The sequence below is a fragment of the Heliangelus exortis genome, chromosome 19, assembly GCF_036169615.1.
Source record: "Heliangelus exortis chromosome 19, bHelExo1.hap1, whole genome shotgun sequence".
Taxonomy (NCBI): domain Eukaryota; kingdom Metazoa; phylum Chordata; class Aves; order Apodiformes; family Trochilidae; genus Heliangelus; species Heliangelus exortis.
The window spans coordinates 3,262,814-3,286,476 of record NC_092440.1 but is presented as its reverse complement, the minus strand read 5'-3'; the positions used below and the strand labels follow the sequence as shown (position 1 = coordinate 3,286,476).

Here is a 23,663-nt window from a genome sequence, read left to right as displayed (position 1 = left end):
ACCATTGTCACGGAGGGCTCCGCGGTAACCGTGGGGGTATATAAGCAACGCGAGCTCTGGGATGCCAGGAGAGCAACTCGCTCACTTGTTCTGCGTGCCTGCGGAACGGCTACGTTGGCAGAAGAGGCCAAAGTGTCCATGGAGAGAGAGGAGAAGGCCCGCTCCCAGACCACCAAGGGGCAACCGCTCCTGAAGAAGAGGCTCTTGGTGAGGCTCAAGGTAAGAGGGAGAGGCTGGCGTGGGACGGGGTCACACGGCGCTGCCTCGGTGCCAGTGCTGGGTTTGCTGGCAGCAGGGGTCCTGGCAGCCACCTCCACCCCACACCTCCTCCTCCTGCCCACAAGGAGGTGGGCCACAGGCAGCAACCAGCAGTGCTGCAGGGTGGCAGCCAGGGCCAGGTCTCGCCCCTTGATGGGGACAGACTGCCAGAGCTGCCCTGCCCCAACAACTCTCAAGCCAAGGCCACGGGGAGACACCACGTCCACGTAGGAAGCCCAGGGGCAACGGACATCTTCCCAGCCCAGGAGCTGCTGGCAGCAGGGAGGTGCGGGAGGGAACAGGCTGGGCTGGGGGGCTGCCAGGGCACCCTGGCAGAAGGAAGGACTGTTGCAAGACGAACCTCTCTTAGGGCACGGCGCTCCAAGGTCCAACCAGGTGTTCCAGCAGAAACACACAAAGAGGGCTCCGAGTCTCTGGCCCTCAGGGCTGAGTAGCCTGGCCCGGTGCTATTGCTCCGAAAGCAGCCAGCCTCCCTCACGGCCTCCTCAGGAGTGAGCTTTATTGGCCCCCTAATCCTGCTCATGGGCAGTAGGGGCCCGGCCTAATCAGGCACAGGTGGGCTTAACACAAACTCATGCCCACTACCTGGCCATTGGTGGCACCTGGTTGCCTCATTTCACTACAAAGGACCTTTCACAACCGGGACATGGAGCCACGGGGGCAAGGGCCAGAGTCATTGCAGTCTCTCCTTGCTTTCTCTTGCAGTCGGGCAGCCTGGTAGGCAGGGCGACAGAGGAGGAGACAGCTTGCCAGCCATGCCGGCTGCCTCTCCTCAGGCAGGATGTGGCACCCGGGCATGCACTCACAGCTCAGCCCTCAGGAGCTGCCAGCACTTGCTCTCAGAAGCCACGTCCCCCTCCCGCTGCACGCTCCGCACCTTTACGCGGGGGCAGAGACAAGGCTGCCAGCACCTGCTGCAAGCTGCCCCATCTGCCAGCTGCCCCCTCTACATCATCTTCTTCCACAAGCAGTTACAAGGCTGCCAGCACCTGCTGCAAGCTGCCTCCTCTGCCAGCAGCAACCCTTGCCACAGGCAGAAACACAGCCAGCAGCGCTGCAACCAGCGGCCGCCAAGAGGTTGTCTCCTCTGCCCGGGGCACATGGGGTGACCGGGGCACATCTGCCAGGGTGGAGAGCTGGAAGCCTGCCCTGCACAGCCCTGGAGCCTCTGCCCCAGCTGGAAAGGGGACAGCCTGGCACATCCCCAATGAGCCCCAGCACAAGGTTTTCACTGGGCGATGGGGATGCTGCAAGCAGCCAGCAGCACAGCAGGACCGGGCGATACCAAGAAGAGCAGAGGAAGTCTGGGCAGCTGACAGAGAACGTCCCTTGCCTGATCCCCACAGACGTGGGAGCACTGGTGTTGCCTGCAGCACCCCTGCGCCAGCTTCCTTCGAGAGGGACGCGGGACCAGCACGCTGTGGACAAACGGCACGACGTCTCTCAGAAAGGTTGACAGTGCGTGTCAGGTGCCAGCCCCACAGCAGGGTGTCGGCTGACCATGGGGCTGCTGCAGATCGTTTGACCATCCGGTCCGTCCACACGGAGCATCTGGAGGACCAGGAGAGGAGCTGCCCGGCCCAGACCAGCGCAGCCAGCCGGCAGCGTCAGCAGGGTGGCCTGGAGGCCAGGCAGCTCTGGCGGCAGGAGAGCGAGGAGCAGCAGGTCCTCCTGACAGAGTCGTGGCGGCTCAGTGTCAGATCCAGGAGGGTGAGTACCAAGGACGGCATGGCACGGGACAGCATGGGATGGGATGGGATGGGATGGCACGGGACGGCACGGGATGGGATGGGATGGGATGGGATGGGATGGGATGGGATGGGATGGGGCCTCCCTCTGCCTGGATCGCGCCGCTGCGCCGCACGGCTCCGGCCCCATCATCTCCTGTCTCTGACAGCAGCCGCTGCCGGCAGGGCCCTGGCATGCAGGTGCTGCTGGGAGCCAGACTGCTTTTACTAAACCCCTCTTTCCTTCCAGACCTGCAGAGTGAGCTTGAAGGTGTGTCAGCCAGAGGCGAGGCGCAGGGAACTCCTGCATGATGTCACCAGCAGAGAGGACATGCTGGAGTGGATGGAAGCCCCCGGACCCAGCCAGCAGGAAGTGTGGGCAAGAGGGAGGACATTCCTGCCAGTGCTGGACAACAAAGCAGGGGACTTAGAGCAGGAGGGGGAAGAGGACAGTGACAGAGATGACATCATCTGGCCCTCTTCCCAGGACTTCTTTCAGGACCTCAGCTTTGTCCCCCAGGAGGAATCCAGCTCATCCAGCATCATGGGCACAGAGTCTGAAGAACAGGAAGATAATTACCAGCATAGCACATACGAATCCCTGGAGTTCACAGGCGTGGAGCCGGCAGCTTCTGCAGGGGCCGGAGCTCTTGGCAAAGAGGGGCACCACTTGCCTCTGGCTCCTGTGGCACAACAGGAGGCAAAAGCACCAGCTTCTCTTGCCTTTAGTGAGCTCGACACAGCAGTGGAGGCAGAGAGCCCGGCACCTGTCCCCTCCAGCCCCACACAAGATGATGTGGCTCTGGCGGACACCGACCACTTCATTGTTGGCGATGCTGCGGAGAAGGCTGTGCTTGTGACAGAGGGACCAGACCAGCAGCACACCAGTGGGGCAGAAGCTGAGGGACTGGCACCTGAGGCCTCCAGGTCCACAGATGGTGATCTGGCTCAAGTGGACACCGACCACTTCATGGTCAGGGAGTCTGTGGCCAAGGCTGTGCTTGGGACAGAGGGACCAGACCAGCAGGACACCAGTGGGGCAGAAGCTGAGGGACTGGCACCTGTCCCCTCCAGCCCCACACAAGATGATGTGGCTCTGGCAGACACCGACCACTTCATTGTTGGCGATGCTGTGGAGAAGGCTGTGCTTGTGACAGGGGGACCAGACCAGCAGCACACCAGTGGGGCAGAAGCTGAGGGACTGGCACCTGAGGCCTCCAGGTCCACAGATGGTGATCTGGCTCAAGTGGACACCGACCACTTCATGGTCAGGGAGTCTGTGGCCAAGGCTGTGCTTGGGACAGAGGGACAAGACCAGCAGGACAGCACAGGAGAAGCTGAGAGCCTGGCACCTGTCCCCTCCAGGGCCAAAGACGATGATCTGGCTCCGGTGGACGCACACCAGTTCGTTGTCAGGGAGTTTGTGGCCAGGGCTGCGCTTGTGACACGGGGATCAGGCCAGCACTCCACAGAACAGCAAGACCTCGTAGAAGACATGGGCCAGCAGGCAGAGCCCAGCACAGCCTTTGGCTCCTGGGTAGCACGAGAGGCTGAAGGGACTTCATCAGCTCTACGGAAACGGTTCTCCCTCTTCAGAAGGGTGTCCAGGGGCGTGCGCAGGGCTTTCCAGTTCTTCCGTAGAGCGCATCGGAGACAGGAACCCAGCTCCCCTGCCATCACCGGGGGGGTTCCTGGAGGTGGCCACCAGCCCTGAGCCCGCCCCGCCATGCTGCCAGCTGCCTTTCAGCTGCCTGTGGATTTTTGAGACCTAATAAAAGCTGACAGCTCCCCATAGTGCTTGTCTGTGTCTGGTGCCTCTCGGGAGAAGTGCAGGGCAAGGGGAACCGCTTCCAGGCAGCTGCAGCAGGAGCTGGGCTGCCAGGAATAAGATTTTATCCCCTTCTACCCCAAAGCACAGGGGAGCCAACAAAGGCAAAGGCAGGCTGGGGGTACCCTGGTGAGGCCAGGGATGCCTCCCCGTGCTGGGGGACGCTTTCCCTGGAGACAGAGCAGCAGCAACAGGGTGTGGAGGACTGGCTACGTGACAAGGGCCACGAAGACATAGTGCAGATGGCCAACAGAGGAGCTAGGTTATAGAATATGTACTAGCTTATTAAAGGACGCTGAGAATGTTCCTGAATGTTCCTGAAAGGGTAGGGGGTGTGGCCGCCGGGACCTGGGGGGCGTGGTCTCCGAGACCGTATAGAAGGAAAAGTTGCTGCGCAATAAAGTTGAAGCTTGTTGATCACTCACATTGAGTGCACGAGTTTTCCCTCGCTGCGACAACAGGGGCTGCTGGTTCCACGGTGCCCCATGTTCTCAGGCGCTGACAAAGTCAGTCCTGGCACAGACAAAGAGGCACTTGGTGAGACAGTGGCAGTGCCCTCACTTGGGGGTTCCCACTGTGCTGCCCATGCCCAGCAGCTGAGCCAGCAGCTTCACCTCAGCCTGGCTGAGTGTGGCCCAGGGGAAGCAGAGTGGCCCTGGTGCTGTAACCAGGCTGGGCAAGGAGGACATCAGGCCACCGGACCTGCAGCACCACAGCTTGCCTCTGCCTTCCTTAGCACCATGCAAAGCCCCTTGACTGCTGCTCAGCCCTCCCTTCTTCCAGGCTAAAGCCAGGACTTCTGTTTGGCTTTTTTTTCCCCTCAGTCACTGCCCAAGACACTGAGTCAGGGAACAATGGGCTCTGCAGCACCATGCTCCTCTTGGACTTACACAAGCCCCCACAACCCTCACTGCCCAGGTGCTTTTGCTCAGTGTGTTAAGTATCAAGGGCACACTTAGAAGGGCCTTAAGATCTCCATCCTCTGCCAGGGCAGCCAGAGGGGTGGCACTCTGCAGCAGGGGCCTCCTGGCAGGACAGGTGAATTTATCATTTGTAGCTTGTGCCCTGAGTCCTTGAGACCTTCCAGAGGGTGCTGAGGAGCTTTCTTGAAGCCTTCCTTCTAGTGCAGACTTAAAGGAGGATCTCCTCTGCTCTTACTGTACAGCTGCAGCTTTGCTGATGAGATCAAGCATCCAACAGTTGCTGGTCTCGTCTGCTATCATCCCACCCAGCAAGCACTGGAGAAGTGAGCTGTGATCAGGGCTCTGACATCACAAACAAAATCAATTGCATGCTGCTAACTGGTCCTCTCCTGACCAGATCAAGACACCCTGGGACCTGGAGACCAGAAGGCCTTTCTTGGCCTAGAAGTTTGCTGTGTCTTTTGGGTAAGGCAGCAGCAGAAGAGGAGACTGAGTGTACCCCACTGCATGAGAATGAACAGTCCCATAAGGCAACTGAAAGCAAGCAGCACCCCAAAGCCCAGGTGGTCCTTGCTATGGGCCGCAGGCATGACTTGCAAAAAAAAGGTGTTATAAATTGACCATGTACTCTGAGTCTTTTTTTTTAAACCAAATTAGAATTTGATTATAGCAAGTAGAATAATGAGCAAAACAGCGCTGGGTGACAGGAGAGTCTCAGCTCTGCTAAACTGCCACACCCACTTTTCCTCACGGCAGGCTTTTTAAAGACCCCTCTTCTTGTTACATTTCTCTTCTTGATACACTGCGCATGTTCCAGTTGTTACCAAGGGCCTTCTCGTCTGATCCCGTCTCTACGTCACCAGGCTGTGATCTTGATGCTCCACCCACTTTCCAGAACAACTTACTACAATACTTTAATAAAAGATTTCTAATACATATAACAGTTTAATAAACAATCCACAACATTTTATAACAATCCCCCCTTTTTCTTTTGATACTCATTTGTTTATTAAACTTCAACCCAAAAGGACCCACAGAGACTGCTGAGAACATAAAAGGAAACAGAGCAAGTAAAATTAATTCCTGGAAATCTCACAGACTACACAAACCCTGTAGTAACTATGATAAATGAATACAAAACTATATTTTATTGCAATTCCCCCCTTTTCTTTTGATACTTATTTTATTTATCAAACTTCATCTTCTTCATATTCATCACTGCTTACAGAAGGCGATACAGTTTGCAATTTTGATGTTAAAACCAGTAACTTAGCAATCTCAAGACGTTTTTTAACAAATTGTAACACAAAACGCAATATGCAAGGACCAAATATAAGTCCCAATATTATCGTAATGATTGGTCCAGCCAATGTCGAAATCAAAGTGGTTAACCAAGGAGATAAGTTAAACCAATTTTCATACCAGGATCTGTTGGATTCTAATTCTCCTTTCCGTTGTTCCAATTTCTTTCTTAGTTCCGCCATGGAATCCAACACTACCCCGGTATGATCAGCAAATATACAACATTCCTCTTTTAAAGCTACACACAACCCACCTTCTTTTAAAAATAGCAAGTCTAAAGCTCTTCTGTTTTGTAACACTACCTCTGATAAAGATTTTACAGATGTAGCCAGGGCATTTATAGACTGCTCCATCCTGACAATATCCTCATTAACTGCTTCTTGCAATCTTTGCATTGCCTGCCCTTTTACCAGAGAAGTTATTCCCGTTCCTGCCCCTACTCCTCCTGTTATGAGCAAGGTTGCCAAGGTGATTGCAGTAACAGGCTCTCGCTTTTGCCTCTTAATACTTTCATCTGTGTGTTCAAAATAATATAATACTTCATTTGAAGTATGATATATTATTCGAGGGATAATTGTCACCTGGATACAAAAATTAGAGGTGTTAAATATATGCAGTGATAAACAAGGTGTGATCCCTGTATCCGAACATACCCATTTATTTCCTTCCCCTGGTACTATCCACTTATGCATCTTATTCTTTTGTTCCTGAATTTTATTGTCTGTTATGGTGCGATTACAAAGGTGATTATATTTTGCTGGTATTTTCCCAATACACCTTCCTTTCCCTGTTACCTGCTGAATTGTTATTCCCTGAGAGCCATTTCGATATTCTTCCCAATTACATTCTTTTGGATTAGTCCTATTAGACCATTGGACCCTGTCAGTTCTTGCTATAGCCTCATAATAGGGCGGTCTGACATTATAACACAACCAACAATCTTCTGTTAAATTTGGCTTGCTCTTGTTTAGTGCTACATAAGAAGTTTGCATTAGATGCCATAAGGGATCATTGCTGAGTTCTTTTATAGGTTCTGGTACAGGAGTAATAAATTCTTTATTACTCTCTATTCCGGTTTTTATTATGTTTCTGAAAGCTATTCCTAAGGCCTAAGGAAGTTCACAGAGGTCTACTTAAAAAGGTTACCAGAAAAAATTTAAAAATTTTTAAAAATTGAAGCAGCTCCAGAGGAAACCTGGAAGGTAAAACTTGTTTTATTAGCACTAAAATGTTCTCAGCTTGCTTTTCCTTGGAAAATGGAAGTTTCGAGAGGCCACAATAATTGTACTGCTGAAAGGGAAAGAAACTCAAGTGAGAATACTTGGGTACAAGATAAAAAGAAATTAAATGTCATAAAAAGCAAGTTAAAACCAGAAACGAGAAATTTCCAAAGATCAGAGGAAAAAACTGTGTAACACCTTCCTAGCAGGAGAGCAGGAATAGGGTCAGGAAACTCAAGAAATGTGTAAGAGCTATTTGTCTCAAATTGGCACACTCCCAGTGTTTGGAATTAAAGCTTGCAAGCAGCAGCATCTCTACACCATATTTCAATGAAATCTGGTTCTTTAGAATTTCTGCTGGACACCTGAAGAGTACAGATTTCTTCTTTTGCCTAAATGTAAAAGCTTCTACAGAACAATCACTTTCATCTGAAGCTCCAATGTGCTATCACAATTGACAAAACTCCATGTGCAAGGAAATTGAGAAAGACTGGTAGAGCTGGCTCCTACATTCAAATAATGCTGCTCCTCTGTCCAGATAGTGTATGGGGTTGGGGGGGATGCTCCTTACCTCTTTATAGTAGGATGTCCATGCCTAGATCCTGAATGAAAGCAGTCTCACTGGGTGGCAAGGACCTGGAGTGCAGGTAATAAGTGTCTTCCCTCTCTCCTTTGCTATGAAGGACGTAGAATTTCTCAAGGAGTATTAACCATTAGTGATTAAGATTTTCAATGCAGCAGATGATTCATTTGGACATTTTTTTGTAAAACATCTATTACACATTCAGTCATCCAAAGAACCTCAACGGTCCATTTCATTTGATGTTCCTGAAGCTGGGCACCTCTCAGTGATGATGTTTCTTCAAATCACCAGGTACTGAGCACCAAGTTCAAGGACACCTTGCCCTAGAAGACCTGACAACCTGGCTAACCAGCAAGTTTAGTCACACACTGATCATAGCAACACAGACCTGAGGGAGTGACAGCAGAACAGAGGGTCCCTTTATTTTTGGCTGGTCAAGTTCTTCTGTCATTGCGATTATGTCTTAAAGAAACAGCAGTAAAATTGTGCAATAAGGTGACTGCTAAGAAAAAATCTCAGCTCCAGCTTTCTCTCTCTGGCAAACACAACCCACTGCGAGCAGCCTAGGAAGTTGTCCTCTTCTAAAAAATTCACAGCCTCTGTTAGCATGGTAACAATCCCACCTGATTACAGAGATCTCATATTTGGGAACCTCCGTGTACCGGCAATCCCCTGCTCCCAGCTCCCTCAGAACCACCAAGATTTCACCCCCTCCACTCATGCTTGCACAGAGACTGTGTTTTGATCTACTCCACGAAGCTCAGATTCCTGACTTAGCTTTCTGTAGTCCAGGTTCAGTATCTTGGAAGTCCTGACCTCCTCCAGGCTTGTTTTTAATTTGCTGCCAGGTTCTTATTTGAGACAGCCTGCTTTGGTTTTCCAGGTTTAGCATATTAATATATCCCAGTTGCAAAAAACCCCAGACTTTAACCTCACCAAACACACAGCAACCCTCCCATCATACCACGCACAGTTCCCTTTTTTTTTTTTTTTTTTTTTTAAATAAATATTTACAAAGATTCAGAGTATAATAAAAATTCTCCTGCCAACAGCACATATGTCTTTTTAATATAAAGTCACAAGAACAAGTTGTACATTAACACAACAGAAGTACTGTCTAAAACCCCTTTCCCCTCAACAGCTGCCATAGTCCTCCATTGCAGGAATCCACATCTCCCACTGCAGGAACCAGCTCCTCTACTTCTCTGGGACTTATACTGGGGCTGCTCAATCTCCCTTTGTGATCAAGTCCTCAATATATGCATCCAGTTCATCATCTGTATTAATATCGATGTCCTGAAACCAAAAGTACAAGAAATAACAGTGAAAAGTTGATCTTGAAAACCAGTGCAAAAATGGACAAGACAGACCAGTATCAGCATCCTCTGAAACGTGTGCCCTGGACAGCCCTTACATCCCAGCTTCCATCACTCCCTAGCACCACCAGCTTTCCTTGCCAGGGCCTGACAGACCACCAGAGCCTGGAAACCAATCAGCACTTGATGCTCAAACAGTCGATTTACTGTGCTGACCAGAGTCAAGTTAGTTTTTTGGGGTTTTTTTAGCTTTAACACAGTTTCCTATTAGGGAGCAACCGCTTCCACAGGTTTTCAGTAGCTTTTCCATTGGCTGGTCCTAATTTTAGTTAATGTTATTTATTTCACACATTTATGCAAACATATATTTGCTATTTTAATTTAATATTTAGTAGTATAACTAATAACTAGATTTCACCATGAAATTTTTCTATTATTATTTGTTTAAAGGTTTGCATGGGATTCAGAATCTAGCACCTACCTTTCTGCCCAAGAATGGGGCAAAAATTTCCTGCAGAGCATAGCCTGTGCCCAGGGGAATTTTCCTGCAGTCCCATGTTTCATAGCAGAAAGCAAAAAACAAATCAAAGCTGTGCACTATGTACATGCTGTGAAAAATCCATTTGTGAAAATTAATACTTCTAAGGATCCCCAGAGGCAGGCAGTGACAGCAGCCTTGCATTTAGCTGCCTCTGATGGTCTACGCCTAAGTTGCACCTGAGAAGGAGCTGAAGCTTGGTCAAATGCTGGATGCAAACATCTCAAGTGTCTGGAGGCTCTGGGGAAGGTTGCAACTGGGGAAGCTCCTGTTTCACACCCCTTCCTCACCCACCTCCTGCACTTTCTGGAGAAGGGCCACTATGTTAGTCCTCAGCTTCTGCAGTTTCTCCTGTGTTTCCTTGAGCTTTCTCTCTGAGTCACGAAGGTTTTCTTCACAGGCTTTGGCCCGAGCATCAGCACGCATCTGATACGAATTGCACAGGTTCTGCAGGCCTACTTCATACTGTTTGAAATATTCTTTCTATAGAAGACAAAACACAAGAGATGAAGTGTTAAGAAGCAGCATCAAGTGTCAAGAAAACCCCAGCACTTGCACACTGTAGAAGAGCCCAGGTACTGGCACTCTGGGACCGAGCAGGCCCTGTCTGCAGTCATTACCATGCTCTCACATTTACATTTCTGATTTGCCTACTGCAGGCAGCACAAAGTCACACAGATTTTCACAAAGAGCAGAACTGCAACCAAAGCTGCCTGGATTCAGATTAAAGAAGCAGCATGTTTTAAGAAGCCTAAAACCACAGTTTTGCTTTAGAAAGATCTCACAGCCTCTGTATGCAGTGAGTTTCTTTAGCATAGGCCCAGACAATGCAGATTGTAATAGGAAGGAACATATGCACTGGCAGAAAATTCCAGACAAGGCCAATGTGTCTGTGGAAGCAGCAGGATAGGTGACTCAAGCAGATGCCTGAATTAACACAGAAAAGAAGACAAAAGAAGACATTGCAAGTGAGGGAGCAGGACACTTTGAAGACTACCAAATAAGCAGGGGCTTTTGTCATCTGGTCAGCTGTGGAAGGCTTCTGTAACCTACAGATGCCTCCTGAAGAAATCTTCCTTTGTGGCATGTCAGAGGAGAGAAGCCAGAGAAGCCAGTTCCACTTATCTGCACTTCAGCCTGCATTGGACCTTCCAGATACTGGTGCAGGCTCAACCCCAGCTGTTCCTTGCTCAGAGGTCACACCAAAAACCTTAAGATGTGCAGTGAGATCACAGGTGGTCAGCTTGCTCACCAGGAGAAGTGTGAGAGGGGTTGGTTCCCATGTTCTCCCATCTTCAATATTGCCTCCGCGTAAGTTAGATTTCTAAGGCTGGAGGCAAAACCAACAGGTATGCTTACATACCCTTTCTACAAACCTTCAACCTGGTCTCTCTTTTTTAAAAGCTTAACAGCAAGACAAGAAGTTAGGATTGTAGCAGCCAACAGCCTTCCTACACAGATGGGTGGCAATGTAAAAATCCTCATACAACCACGGTCAAGAGACCACATTTCAGAGGCTCTCGCTATTTCTCAGCTATGTTTTTCTGCTAAGGACCTAAACAACCTTTTGAAGAGTGTGATCTTGCATCAGAAGGATGCACGTTTGCAATAGAATGGAATGTCTTTGGGGAAAACCCCCAAACTTTTCTAGAAATTTTGAACTCACCAAGGGAAATGCCAACAACCCTTCAGAGCTCATGGAACTCAGCTCCTTCTTGGAGATAGGAAAGTTTGGAGGTAAGAAGTACCGCAAACAATTTCTGCACAGGAAAGAAAAACACAAAACCAGAACTGGAGTTTATAAGACTAATGATATGAGACTGCAGCAGCTCTGCAGAACTGCTGTGAACCCACCGAAGGATCTGAACTAGTAAGTCTACTGTTTCTTGGCTGCTGCTGGGACCTGTGGTGTCTGGCTCAATTCTGACACAGTCTGAGGTAGAAGGTTCAGCCACAACAACTTCCTCTTCCTGCTGCGTATCTGGAGCCTGGTACTCAGGAGAGGGAGGCTTCATCAACCTCACATCCTCACTGCCCTTCTCTACCCTGAAAAAATAATATTAAAGGAAAGTCAGATACATTCTTCTATATTGGCCATACCTGAAACACTGTTTGCAGCTTTATCAGAACCTGTAACCAGCTGCTACTCTGAGACCTCCATATCACACAACAGCTGCCTCCACAGGGAGATCCCATCAAAGCAGACTGTATGGAATCTGTCATGCTCATTCTTTATGCAGCATCTGGACAGACACATACTCCCTGACATGACAGCAACATATTTGCCTTCAGCATCTATGAAAGCAAGACAAGCCCCTAAAATCCCATAGCTAGAGATAGTTACCAGCGATCCCTGGGTGTGGTGTCTGTAGGAACATAATCAAACTTCACCTTCCAGCGTACTGCATGCTTGCCCAACTCCACAGCTGTGACACGGCCTGTGAACCACTCATTGTTCACACGCACTTCCACGTGCAGCCCTTTATCTGCAAGGAGGATGACAGCAAAGATGTTTGCAAACATTCAGATGCTGGGAAGCACATTCTGCATGACCACTAGAGACGACAGACACCCTCAGCATGCACCCTCAGCATCTAAATCCCTGGGAATTCCTTCCAGTGGTACGTGATCCATAAAACACTGCTGTCACACAGTTAAGTCCTACTTAAAAACAGTGCAAGTGTGGCATTTTGTGACAGATGGTTTCTCCTGTACTCTGAGCTGTTGGACATGTGCATTCCAGGCTTCTGTTGGCCACTAGGACAATTTGCCACTTGTCCCTAGTGATAGCTCCCTTTAGCACCTTTGATATAGCTCCCTGGGAACAAGCTGAAGACATGCCCTGCTCTGGCAGAAGGTGCATCCTAACAATCATCTTTCCTGGGATCTCTCAGCCCCTAATCTCTTACAGCAGCACAGCAGGTCTAGATACAGCCTTCAGCATTTCCCAGCTAGCAGAGCTGCAGGCTCCATGTAGTTAGGAATGGTTGGTGACATCAGTTGACACCATGCAGCCAAGCAGCACACCCGTGAAGGTGATGCAGCCTCATGTTACCCCACCACAATCACCTACTGTCTAATCAAAGTGTTCTGGCCAAAATGTTTCATGTGAGTTAGAGTCATCTCAGGGCATAGGATGCAAATTTACACTAATTCTTATTTTAATAAGCTCATTAATGAAATCATACATTTAACCAGTGAATCTAGTTCTGCAACAACTCTTCTCCAGTGTTAGATACTGGAGGCAGTTCAAAGGTTCATTTCTCACCTTTCTGAGCTTTCTTCAGTTCTGCCAGCTCTTCTTCCCCAGCACTGTCAGTGAGCTGTGAACAGAGAACTCAAATTAGTTGCCTCCCAACAAGATTATAAACATTTGAAAAATATCTTCATCTGGGGAAACAAGTGCACTCTCACCTCTACCACAACCTCACTGAAATCCTTCTTCTCTTTCACTGCCACAAATTTGCCCCGTTTTGTCTTCTCCTTCTTATGCTCCCCCTCCTCCTCAGATCCATCCTCTGTGGTGGTGTTCAAGGTTCTCTTCCGGGGGGTGGAGGCCTTTAGGAAGCAAACAAACTCTAGCTATAATTGCATGCTAGCAACCAAAACCTTATTTCAGTCAACTTATAAAAATAAGATGCTCAGTATCCAGTATTTTCATTTGATAGTCAATCAGCTTTTCCAGAAGGTTTTGGCAGATGCTACATAATTCTCCACATTATTTCAGTCTGGGGAAACAGTTTGGTCTAACACAGAAGATATGAAATGTACCTTCATGTAGGGTGTGGAATGGCACCCTAACCCAAAAGTAAAGTAAAAATTATCTTGTCTGACACAGGGACTACATAGGAACTCCCATGTGGCAGATCAAGACAGGCTATGCAGAGCAGCAGGTAAGGAGCTGACAGTTCTCATTCGATTGGGTCTCACCTGTGGGCACTTGACAGTTGCAGATTTCTTTAGTGCTGACACCTTGACAGCTTTTGAACTGGGTGTCTCACGTGAACTTTTGGGGTTCTGCAGAACAGCACAGGGTGGTTTTGTTGTTGTTGCTGGTTTGTCAAGAGTTTTTGAAGTGCTATTAGACTTCCAAGCTGCCACAGTGTGCTGGTGTGTCCTGGAAGTGCTGGCCTCTTTGGAGAGCATGCTTGCCAGTTTGGGAGTGCTGATATTTGACCAAGATGAAGTGCTCTTTTTCAGCTGACTGGTGGACTTGGGCAGAGGTGTAGGTGGTGGTCTGCTGGGAGCATTCTTGATTACATCAGGTAAAGGGGGAGACCGTGGACGCTGAGGTCGAGTCTGTGACTGGGAGTTCTGAGACAAATGAGGGTACAGAGAGAGACAGGATGGAAGAGTAAGGAATTGCATTCCAGAGCTGCTAAGGATATAGCACAGAAAAGCACAAAGGCCACGGTAGTATCCTATTTACCTCCCCTGCAGGCCGCGTGGTCACTTCCAGAGGCAGCTTCTTTAAATCAGCTTGACACCGAACTGGAGTGGTTTTCTATTAAGAAAAATTAAAAATTCAGAAATGCCATCTTTAGGAACTGTCAGGACCTGCCTGAACCCAGCCCAACAGTTTTCTGGTTTAAAATCAACAATTACAAGAAGGCGTGTTCTGTATCCTTCATGCTTTCATCTAACACCAGCAGTCACAAGCGTTTTCCTAGGAGAAAAATGAAATGCATGCTGAGATGCTTGTTTTCTGCTATTAAAAGAACCCTTAACCCATGAAGAAGCACAGGTGGTATTAGTGACAGAGACAGACTGCATCAGCCATTTGTGTAGTGAAATGAGGCAACCAGGTGCCACTAATGGCCAGGTAGTGGGCATGAGTTTGTGTTAAGCCCACCTGTGCCTGATTAGGCCGGGCCCCTACTGCGCATGAGCAGGATTAGGGGGCCAACAAAGCTCACTCCTGAGGAAGCCAGAGGAGAGGCCACTTTCAGAGCAGTAGCACCAATTCAGGCTGGTCAGCCCTGAGAGCATTAGACTCAGAGCCCTCTTCGTGTGTTTCTCCTGGAACACCTGGTTGGACCTTGGAGCGCTGTGCCCTAAAGGAGGTTTGTCTTGCTACACATTTGCACTAGGAGGTCCCTCAGACCTCCTGTGCTTAGCCAGGTACCTCCAGACTCACCTGTAGAGCTTCCAACTTTTCCTGCTGCTGCCGAATTTTCTCTGTCAGTTGTTTCTGCTTTTCCTCCTGTGATTTCAAGTCTTTCTTCAGAGTTCCCAGTGGTACCTTCTGCTTCTGCTCTGGAGCTTCACATCTAGCATGAAGGGAATGCAAGAAACCTCAGCAAAGAGAGTGCACACAGCACTGTCCCCATGTCCCATCCCAAATGCAGCAGTAAAAAAACACTTTCTGCAGTAACCACACTATCAAAACCTGGTTTTCTTCTTGGAAAATACATACATGATTTAGGGATCAAAAGTACAGGTGTTAAAAAACATGCTACATGTGCTGGGAGCTACCAATTCAGAGCCCAAGAGCTAAGCAAGCTTAGAAACAGCTGCAAGTGGTTTTCTATTCTGTTTCTGTACTCAGGACTTTGACAGCAATTTTTCTTCCTAACTTTTGTCTTCATAGCAATTCCTTTTTTTACAGATTTCCTTTCCATTTAGGAAGGCTTAGTACCAGCAACCTGTGCTTAAGGTGTCATTTACATGACCCTTTCAACAGAAGATGCACTTAACCTTGCTGCCCAAGGCCACAAAGTTTTCCTTTGCAAGATCCCTTAACTATTTGCATTTCGCATTCTGTTCAGCTTATGGCCTACAAAACAGTAGCAAGTGTCCTACTCCCTTAGGGCCTCTCAGGTGCAGAATGCCAGAAGAGTCCTTGAGAGGAGAAAAATGCAGGTAGGAAATACATGACAGTGGACTGGCATACCCTTCAAATGCCATCAGGAGCCCTGCCAGAGGAAGGAGATGGGACTGACGTGTTCCTAGGCTTATCTCCTGTCACAGAGCTAAGTCATGGGGACATACACAACAGAATCAACCCCTTCAGGGCAAAACCATGCAGGGATGATGTGAGACAGGAAAGCAGCATGTAAGTGCTGAGATAGCTCTAGCACAAGGCAAGAAATCCAGCTGATTCCTGCACTGCCTTGGAGCCAAGCCACTAAAACTTCTGGCAAGTGTAATCTTGACAGATAGAGGGAGGACCCTGCCCAAGAGGCTCAGATTTTATTAAGAACAGGCCTGCCAATGGGATGCCCCCTAGTCTGTAAGATACATACTGTGATAAGCTTTGTCAGTGGAAAGGAGCACAAGGAGCAATTTCTCCATCAGCCTCTTCTCAGCTGAAGCACTGCAGGGGAATTTTTCACAGACCAGTTACATCCTTAGCTAAGAAAGCATCTGCCATCTGTAAAATGACTGCCTGACACCAAAGATGCAATTTCAAAGATAAAGCTGAACAAGTGGCATCATATGCAAGTTTCCCAGCAGAGAAATGCCATCTCCTGTGCCACTGCATGAATTGAGGCTGAAACCACTGTTAAGCTGCATCTTAGAGAACAAGAAAGCAAAAAAAAGCCCGTTAGTTCTGCTGACAGGAAAAAAATTAAGACATGACATTCAAAATGACTAATTGCATCCTTGGAGGCATCAAGTCAGAACAAAGGAATTGTCTTAGAATAGTATGCAACTCAGCACCAAAACTGGCAATGCTCAAGAAGCCTTCAGCCAGAGAATCATATTCATCTGGTTTCAGCCAAGAGTCCAAACACCTTTTAGGACTGGATTTTAGGTAGGAAAAGGGAGATGGTTCCAAGCCTTGCTACTGCTTCTATATGGGGGCTGGAGATGTGGGAACCTCTTCTTGGGCTGGCAGATTCAGCCCTTTCCAGGGGCTGAATCAGTTTATTAGGAAGCAGTTTATTAGGAAGAGGACATCCTCAGCACAACCACAGTCTTTGTAGCTCTGCACCAGGGCACAAATACATGGAGCAGCAGGGAAGTTAGAATTAGTATTCCTTCAATGAGAGTTGCCAAAAGGAAGAAGCCAGAAAATCAATACTTTCAAAATATCAACTCCAACCCTTCTGTGTAGCTGCTTCATCCACAGATTGTTAAAATTTTGATTCCAGTTAAAAGTTACCATCTGGACTCATTCCCTCTGACTTTAAGCACTGAGCCAAGGCACCTGAATTACAGAGAAGCTGCTTCCCTCATTCCATAGTAAAGACAGGAATCAGTTCTAGCAGTGTTTCTCTGTACACGAAAGCAGCAGCCAAGAGCAACTCTCTCTCTCATTCAAAAAAATTATTAGATTCTACCCAACCTTTAGATCTGTGAAACACATCATTGGTAAATGAATAGATGTGTTGCTCCCTCAAATGTGCAACCCTGAGGTCACTGCAACTCCGAGGTGTTGCTGCAGTTTGTGTGCATAATAGGTCACAGCTACAGTAGCAATAAAGACAATTGCAAAGACTCCTCTGAACACATCACTCTCAGCCTGCACCTATGACTATTCTTCAACTGCTGTCTATGCTACCTACAATAAAGTTAACAGGCACAAACTAAGGCTACACTCTTATTCCCAGTGGCAGAGCAGAAAAACTATAAAGGAACTTAATTTCACAGTATAACTGGTTGAGGTTGGAGAGGCCTGTGGCGGTCCATCTGGTCTAAGTCCCTGCTCAGTTCATACAGAACTGGTTGCCCAGGATCATGACCTGGAATACCTCCACGAATGGAGACTGTACAACCTCTCTCAGCAATCTGTGCCATGGAGGAACCTGTTCAGAGGGAACCTCTGTGTTTGTTTGTGCCCATTGCCTTTGGTCCTGCCACTGGGCACCACTGAGAAGAGCCAGGCTTTTTTCTCTTTGCAGCCTGCCTTCAGGTATGTATATACACTGATGAGATCTCCTTGTGCCTTCTCTGCTCCAGGCTGAACAGCATGTACTGGTGCCAGCAGGTGTTCCTCCTCAGAGCAGGACTCTGAGTTTCTCCTGGTTGCACCTCCTGAGGTGCATCGACCATTTCTCCAGCCTGTCCAGGCCTCTCTGGATGGATGCATGACCCTCTGGGATATCAGCCACTCCTTCCAGTGTAGTTTCACCTACAAACTTGCTGAGGGTGCACTCTGATATTTGTGTATTGCACAAATGCCCAACCAGTGTGTCAGCTCCAAACACATCCATCATCACCACTTTTTCACAGAATGTGAGCACAGCTTAAAGGTACAGAATTACTCTCTAGTACTCCAATTGTTCTCAAAGAACAGATGACTATTAAAAAAAAAAGTGCAGCTAAGACATGCTGCAGCAAAGTCTTTGTATTACCAGATTCTTACCTGTCTTGTTCAGGATCAGGGTTCATAGAGCACACCCAGCTATCAGGGTAATTCTTCTCCACTGAACTCAACTGGAACGGGAGAGTTCGCCACTTCAGACATACATCTGTGGGACAAATATTTTACAAGTCAGAAATCTACAGCCTGAGCCACAAAATCTTTTTTTTTTTCCACAGCACTTCTCAAACCCATTTAACCCTAGAACGACACTTATCTCCACAGTATAGCCAACAACAATGAAATCAGTGGCCAAAAAAAAGACACAGCCACAGGATATACTGAGTCAACTGTTGCTTCATGCTCACAAAATGCTTGGAGAAAGACCCCAAGTCTTGTACTAGGCATCCATAACAACAATTTGATAAAGCCTGGTATCAACCAGTATTAGAGGACCATACTCACACTCACTGCTGCAGTGACAGCATGTACAAACCAAACTGAGCAGCCGTTCCTGAAAACACTGCTCATATCAGAAGTTAAGTTGTCTCTTACTGGTGTCAACACAAAATAAGACAAAAAAAAAAAAACCCTAATCTTGTAATTTTTGATGAACCAGGAACCCAGATTTGCTCCTATTTGACAAAAGAACTCCACAAGACTGGACTCATATTCCTTACCACATCCTCATCACCAAGGCTTATGGGGACAATTAGGTCAATGGAGTTTGGTGTCCCTCTACTAAGAAACCAAGTGACTGTGTTGAGATCTCTCTTACCCCAGCAATGGCTGAGAACTTGCATTAAATTTTAAAGGCCAGGGTATTAGAATGGAAGTTACTTGGCCATTTTCCATTTCCGCAGGGGATGTGTGGCTTTGGCCAGGACCAGTTCATATGACTTAGTTCTAAGTCCATTCTCAACACTGCTATTGGCCATACCTTCTCTGCTCCATAACTATACCTGAAGAACATCACTGATAATAAACTACAGGAAAGGAACCTTATGGTAAGATGGCTAAGTGCACCATCAAGTACAGACAACAGCAACTCACAGGAGACAACCCCTAGAAGCAGATAATCATTGCAAAGCTCATCTCAAACCTCCCACCCCCGTAGCTGCTCCCAAAGTACAGCCAGGAGCCCCTCCTCCCTTCCCCAGAGGCCCAGCCTCTTAATCACAGCCCCGCTGGACGCACCGCACTGAATCGTGGTAGGGATCTCCATGGCTCTCCGGCGTTTGTAGCGCAGTTCACTAGATGGAGGCTGGTTCCAGTTTGCTGATAAATAACCAAATTCATCCCAGAATTTGATGATACCTCTCTGGGCTGGAAAACAAACAAGCTGACACTCAGCATGGAGACTTTACCACAAAAATCACCACTTGCACTCTTGGCTGCCCTCCCCCTTAGCTGCCTTCTGGCCACCATAGGTTTCCATTCCAGCCCCTGGTAACTGTGCAGCTTCATTACCTATAGCAACATCCTTCCAGTACTGAGCCAAATGCTCTCCCATGGCCTTCAGCAAGTGTCGATACTCTTTGGCATCAGCAAAGTCTTGTTTATTATGGGTTGGCTCCAGAACCAAATAGGGCACATCCACCACACCTACCACTCCACCACATGCCCTAGAAGATAGATGCAGGGTCAAGAACATCATTAAACTACCAGGTTGTTTTTCAGAGAAACAGCATTGAAAGTACCAGGTTATACACACACACACTCATTCACCCATCCACCCATTCCTGCAGCAGTACTGGTTTTAATTCATCAGATCTCTAGATCAGACTTCAGCTGACATGCAAAAAGTAAGGTGGGCTCAAATGTTTAAATTTGCTTCCAAGACCTTTTCTCCCTGTCCCTAGAATGAGGCAGTATCACTAACAGTATTCATCATCCTCAAATATTAGCACTGAGAACAAGCTACAGGTATGACCAAAATCTCCATAGAGAACATTCTAACAAGAAAACAGGGAAATGTTGGGAAATATTAAAGGTAATTTACCTGTCAGAATCCAAACTAAAGGCTGGCAAAATGAGTAAGCCTCGTGTTTGTGAAGAATGATTAATGCAGAACAAGGTTATTACACAGCCTAAATTATATGCAGGAACATGCCAGGCTTAAGCAAAAAGATTGCTGAGAAGTCTCCAAAACTCACATGCCACCCTCCAGCTGCGGGCCCACCTTCTCATACATCTTTATGAGTCGACTGCAGTTATAAATGAACATGCCATCCAATTCACGCTGCTCAATATTTACACCAAAGATAAAATTCAATTCTTTGGGCTCCTTCAGTGCACTGCAAAAGAATGAAACAGAGCCTCAGAGATGCTGAAAATAAAATTAATTTTTTTGCTGTTATTAATCATACGAACATAGAATGGTTTGGGTTGGAAGGGACCTTAAAGATTACAAAGATGCAACCCCCTGCACAGGCAGGGACACCTCCCACTTCCAGGGAAGGGGCATCAACAACCTCCCTAGGCAACCTATTCCAGTATTTTACCACCCTCATGCCGAAGAATTTTTTCCTAATAGCTAAATCTACCCTCTTTCAGCTTAACAACATTAACCCTTGTCTGTCACTATCCTCTCTGGTGAGAAGTCCTTCCCCAGCTTTCCTATAGCCCCCTTCATGTACTGGAAGGTGCTTTAAGGTCTCCCTGGTGCCTTCTTTTCTCCAGGCTGAACAGACCCAACTCTTTCAGCCTGTCTTCATAGCAGAGGTGTTCCAACCCTCTGGTCATCTTACCTTTGTGGCCCTTCTCTGCACCCTCCCCAACAGGTCTATATCTTTCCTGTGATGGTGTCTCAAAGCTGTATGTCAGTACTCCAGGTGGGGTCTCCCAAGAGCAGAGTAGAGGGACAGAATCCTCTCCCTTGCCCTGCAGGCCATGATTCTTTTGATGCAGTCCAGGATGTGATTGGCCACCTGGGCTGTGAGTGCACATTAATGGCTCATATCAAGCTACTCACCTACTGCCACCCCCAAGTCCTTTTCCTCAGGTCTGCTCCCTATCCATTTACTCCCCAGCCTGTATTTGTGCCTGTGGTTGCACTGACCAAGTTGCAGGACCTTGCATTTGGCCACACTGAACTTGCTGAGGATACACTCTATCCCATTGTCCATGTCTCCAACAAAGATGTTAAACAGCACTGGTCCCAGTACTGACCCCTGAGGAAAACCACTTGTCATTGGTCTCCACTTGGACACTGAACCATTTGACCACAACTCCCTGCATCCACTGCCATCCACTGAGTGGTCCATCTGTATTAGAGAATATGGAAATCCAGCACCTCTGAGCATTACAGGTTTACTAAACACCTGTCCTGTAGTCTGCTGTTTCTAACAAAACCACATGAAACATCTGTTAAATGTGCATTGCAATTAAACAAAATACAAAAACTTTGCAACACAGACACCAATTCAGGCAGGACAGTATCTGTTCAGATAATCTAAGTATTCATTCAGGTATGTTTTTTCCTCCAGGACTGGATTCTGACTTTTATTTCAGGCCTGCTTGTTAAAAAAAATTACAGTTAACTAGTTTTTTGAGAGTACTGCTAGGTACAGACTCATCCACTCCAAGGAATTTTGGTTTGTATTTTCTAGATGTAGTGAAGCATGAAAATTAAAATTTTGATACAAAACTAAGTCTTGATATTAAAATTCTTGGAAAGTTCTCATAATTACAAGTTGTTACAATGCTTAAAAGTCTAAAAGTTTCTTAAGTTAGAAAGCTGAGAGATACAACACAAAGCCTAAGCAGAGATTTTTTTCTGGGATATGACAGGATAGCAATTTGCATGATTTTTACGTTATCTATGCAGCAGATACGTTCAATAAAAGTCAGCCTGAAGCATGTTTGTGAGCACAAATTTCTGAATCTGAATCTATTATCAACAGGAATTTTATCTCCTGCAATGCAGAAAGCCTCAAGAGTTTTATATCTGTGCTATAAATAAAAAAACCTAAATTTAGCAGGTTCCACATCCTCCATGAAATCTATGCTGAGGATTTTTCATAATAAGGATCCTCTGTTTCAGGCCGAGGGTACCACCAAACATGAGATCCAACCTTTTCACTACTGTGAGGCATAGTCTATGCCACTGTTCTACCCACCTCTCTCATTTTTGACCTCCCTTATTTTTCTCCCCACATAAAATTCTTCACACTTATGTGCTTTAGCTCATTTAAAAATACGACTTCTCTATAAGTGACTGAAAATAATGGAATTCTTTCAAATGATCTGTTGACTGCTTACGAATATCAGATATTAAAAGAAACTCATCTGTGCATCCATCAGCACTGCACAATAACCTGCAGATATGACACAAATCTGTCTTAACAGACAACTGTTTCAAAAAAAGTCCCTGAAGTAGATTAATTTCATGTTCATTTTCTGTTTAAAGTAATCCTTTTCCCCAAACAGATGTATAGGGACCATGTAACACACTTTTCTCTAAAACAGATGACTCTAAAATAAGTTACTAGGAAAACACTTGGATTAGCAGCTTTCAGTAATTTTAAATGCAAACCTCTGCAAGAGGTGTTTTGAACACTCCCAACATAAAATCTTGGCTAGAAAGTTACCCTTTTGGTCTCAGATCATCCAGGTAGACTACTGTGATTTGAGGGCATGAGTAGGTATGGCAAACCCCCATGTCAGGGATTGTCTTTTTCTAACTTTTGGGAAAGGCTGTAGTGCCTTAAATTTCAAGTAGTAATGTGCACTGACCTACTTAAAAAAAACACCTGAAGAAAACAGCTTCTGCAGCAGAAGTTGCTACATTCTTGAGATCACAGATCTAGCACTTTCAAACTAAAGCTTTATTTATTTATTTATTTATTTGTAGCATCTTAAGATGTATTAAATCTATCTCTGGCAACAAGTCTGAGATAGTTTCTGACCTAAGCAGCCATGTAAACTAGCATGCAAAACAACCGGGTGGGAACAGAGACTTGGTATATACAAATCCCTAACTTTCTCAGACTCAGCATTTGCTTCAGGAGCATTTGTTTACAGCTTAATTTGTGAAATGCATATGAAAAATTTGCAAAAAGCCTGCATACAAAGAGTGGAATATTCCTGTGAGTACATTGACACTGAAGTTAATTGCAACCAGAACTAAGAACAATGTCTTGGGAGTTCACAGCACTGACTGTAAGAGAACTCACAAAGTTTTTACAAAACACCTCTACAACTTTATAAGACATTTCACTGTAACTTGCTAACATTTATTTACCCTCCCTTGAATCTTACCTGCAGATGAAAAAGGCAAAGACTGAAAAACTGATGTGAAGAACAGGTAAAAATCTACAGAGCATAAGCCAAATCCAAAGACGTTTTTCAGCAAGTAGGAGGGGAACAGCAGAAGCGACCAGAACTGATTGAGCAGACTCAGGTTTAACAGCCAAGAGCATACAAGATGCCCTCAGATATTTTAGCTTTGAGCTCAGCTGTTCCCTCTACCACACCAGCAAAATGAGAGAGACATCTGAGCATGCAGAGAGAACAGCCTGGGAAAATCAGAGCTTTGAACCCCTTTGCACTCACCGCTGCTTTGCATCCTTGATCCTTTTCTTGACATCAGCCTCCTGGCGCATCGTTATTGCAGAGTTCTGGACTTGACGTAGTGTCACCTGCAAACAGGCATCACACAGTAAAACTGATGCTGTGACTTTCATGAAATTAACTCA

At 46.8% G+C, this 23,663-nt stretch overlaps 2 protein-coding genes across 18 annotated transcripts in view; one reads left to right on the top strand and one right to left on the bottom strand.

Moving 5' to 3' along the window:
* LOC139805352 (uncharacterized) overlaps positions 1-3,798 on the top strand; it is a 42,636-nt gene extending 38,838 nt beyond the window's left edge. For all 9 annotated transcript variants that reach the window (XM_071763672.1, XM_071763671.1, XM_071763669.1 and 6 more), the window contains one exon: positions 2,921-3,798. In XM_071763672.1, the coding sequence (XP_071619773.1) occupies positions 2,921-3,720 (800 nt within the window). In that variant the 3' untranslated portion in view covers positions 3,721-3,798. The remainder of the gene's footprint in view (positions 1-2,920) is intronic.
* Positions 3,799-8,893: 5,095 nt separating this feature from the next.
* The window catches only part of MORC2 (MORC family CW-type zinc finger 2), a 37,749-nt gene continuing 22,979 nt past the window's right edge, over positions 8,894-23,663 (bottom strand). For 7 of the 9 annotated variants that reach the window (XM_071763682.1, XM_071763679.1, XM_071763680.1 and 4 more), the window contains 15 exons: positions 23,521-23,606; positions 20,121-20,261; positions 19,435-19,589; positions 19,162-19,290; positions 18,028-18,133; positions 14,854-14,986; positions 14,146-14,220; positions 13,647-14,030; positions 13,131-13,274; positions 12,985-13,039; positions 12,061-12,202; positions 11,571-11,762; positions 11,383-11,476; positions 10,011-10,199; positions 8,894-9,158 (listed from right to left, as the gene is read on the bottom strand). In XM_071763682.1, the coding sequence (XP_071619783.1) occupies positions 9,090-9,158; positions 10,011-10,199; positions 11,383-11,476; positions 11,571-11,762; positions 12,061-12,202; positions 12,985-13,039; positions 13,131-13,274; positions 13,647-14,030; positions 14,146-14,220; positions 14,854-14,986; positions 18,028-18,133; positions 19,162-19,290; positions 19,435-19,589; positions 20,121-20,261; positions 23,521-23,606 (2,094 nt within the window). In that variant the 3' untranslated portion in view covers positions 8,894-9,089. Of the gene's footprint in view, positions 9,159-10,010; positions 10,200-11,382; positions 11,477-11,570; positions 11,763-12,060; positions 12,203-12,984; positions 13,040-13,130; positions 13,275-13,646; positions 14,031-14,145; positions 14,221-14,853; positions 14,987-18,027; positions 18,134-19,161; positions 19,291-19,434; positions 19,590-20,120; positions 20,262-23,520; positions 23,607-23,663 lie in introns of those variants that run through there. The other 2 variants (XM_071763683.1, XM_071763684.1) reach the window with 2 other exon arrangements.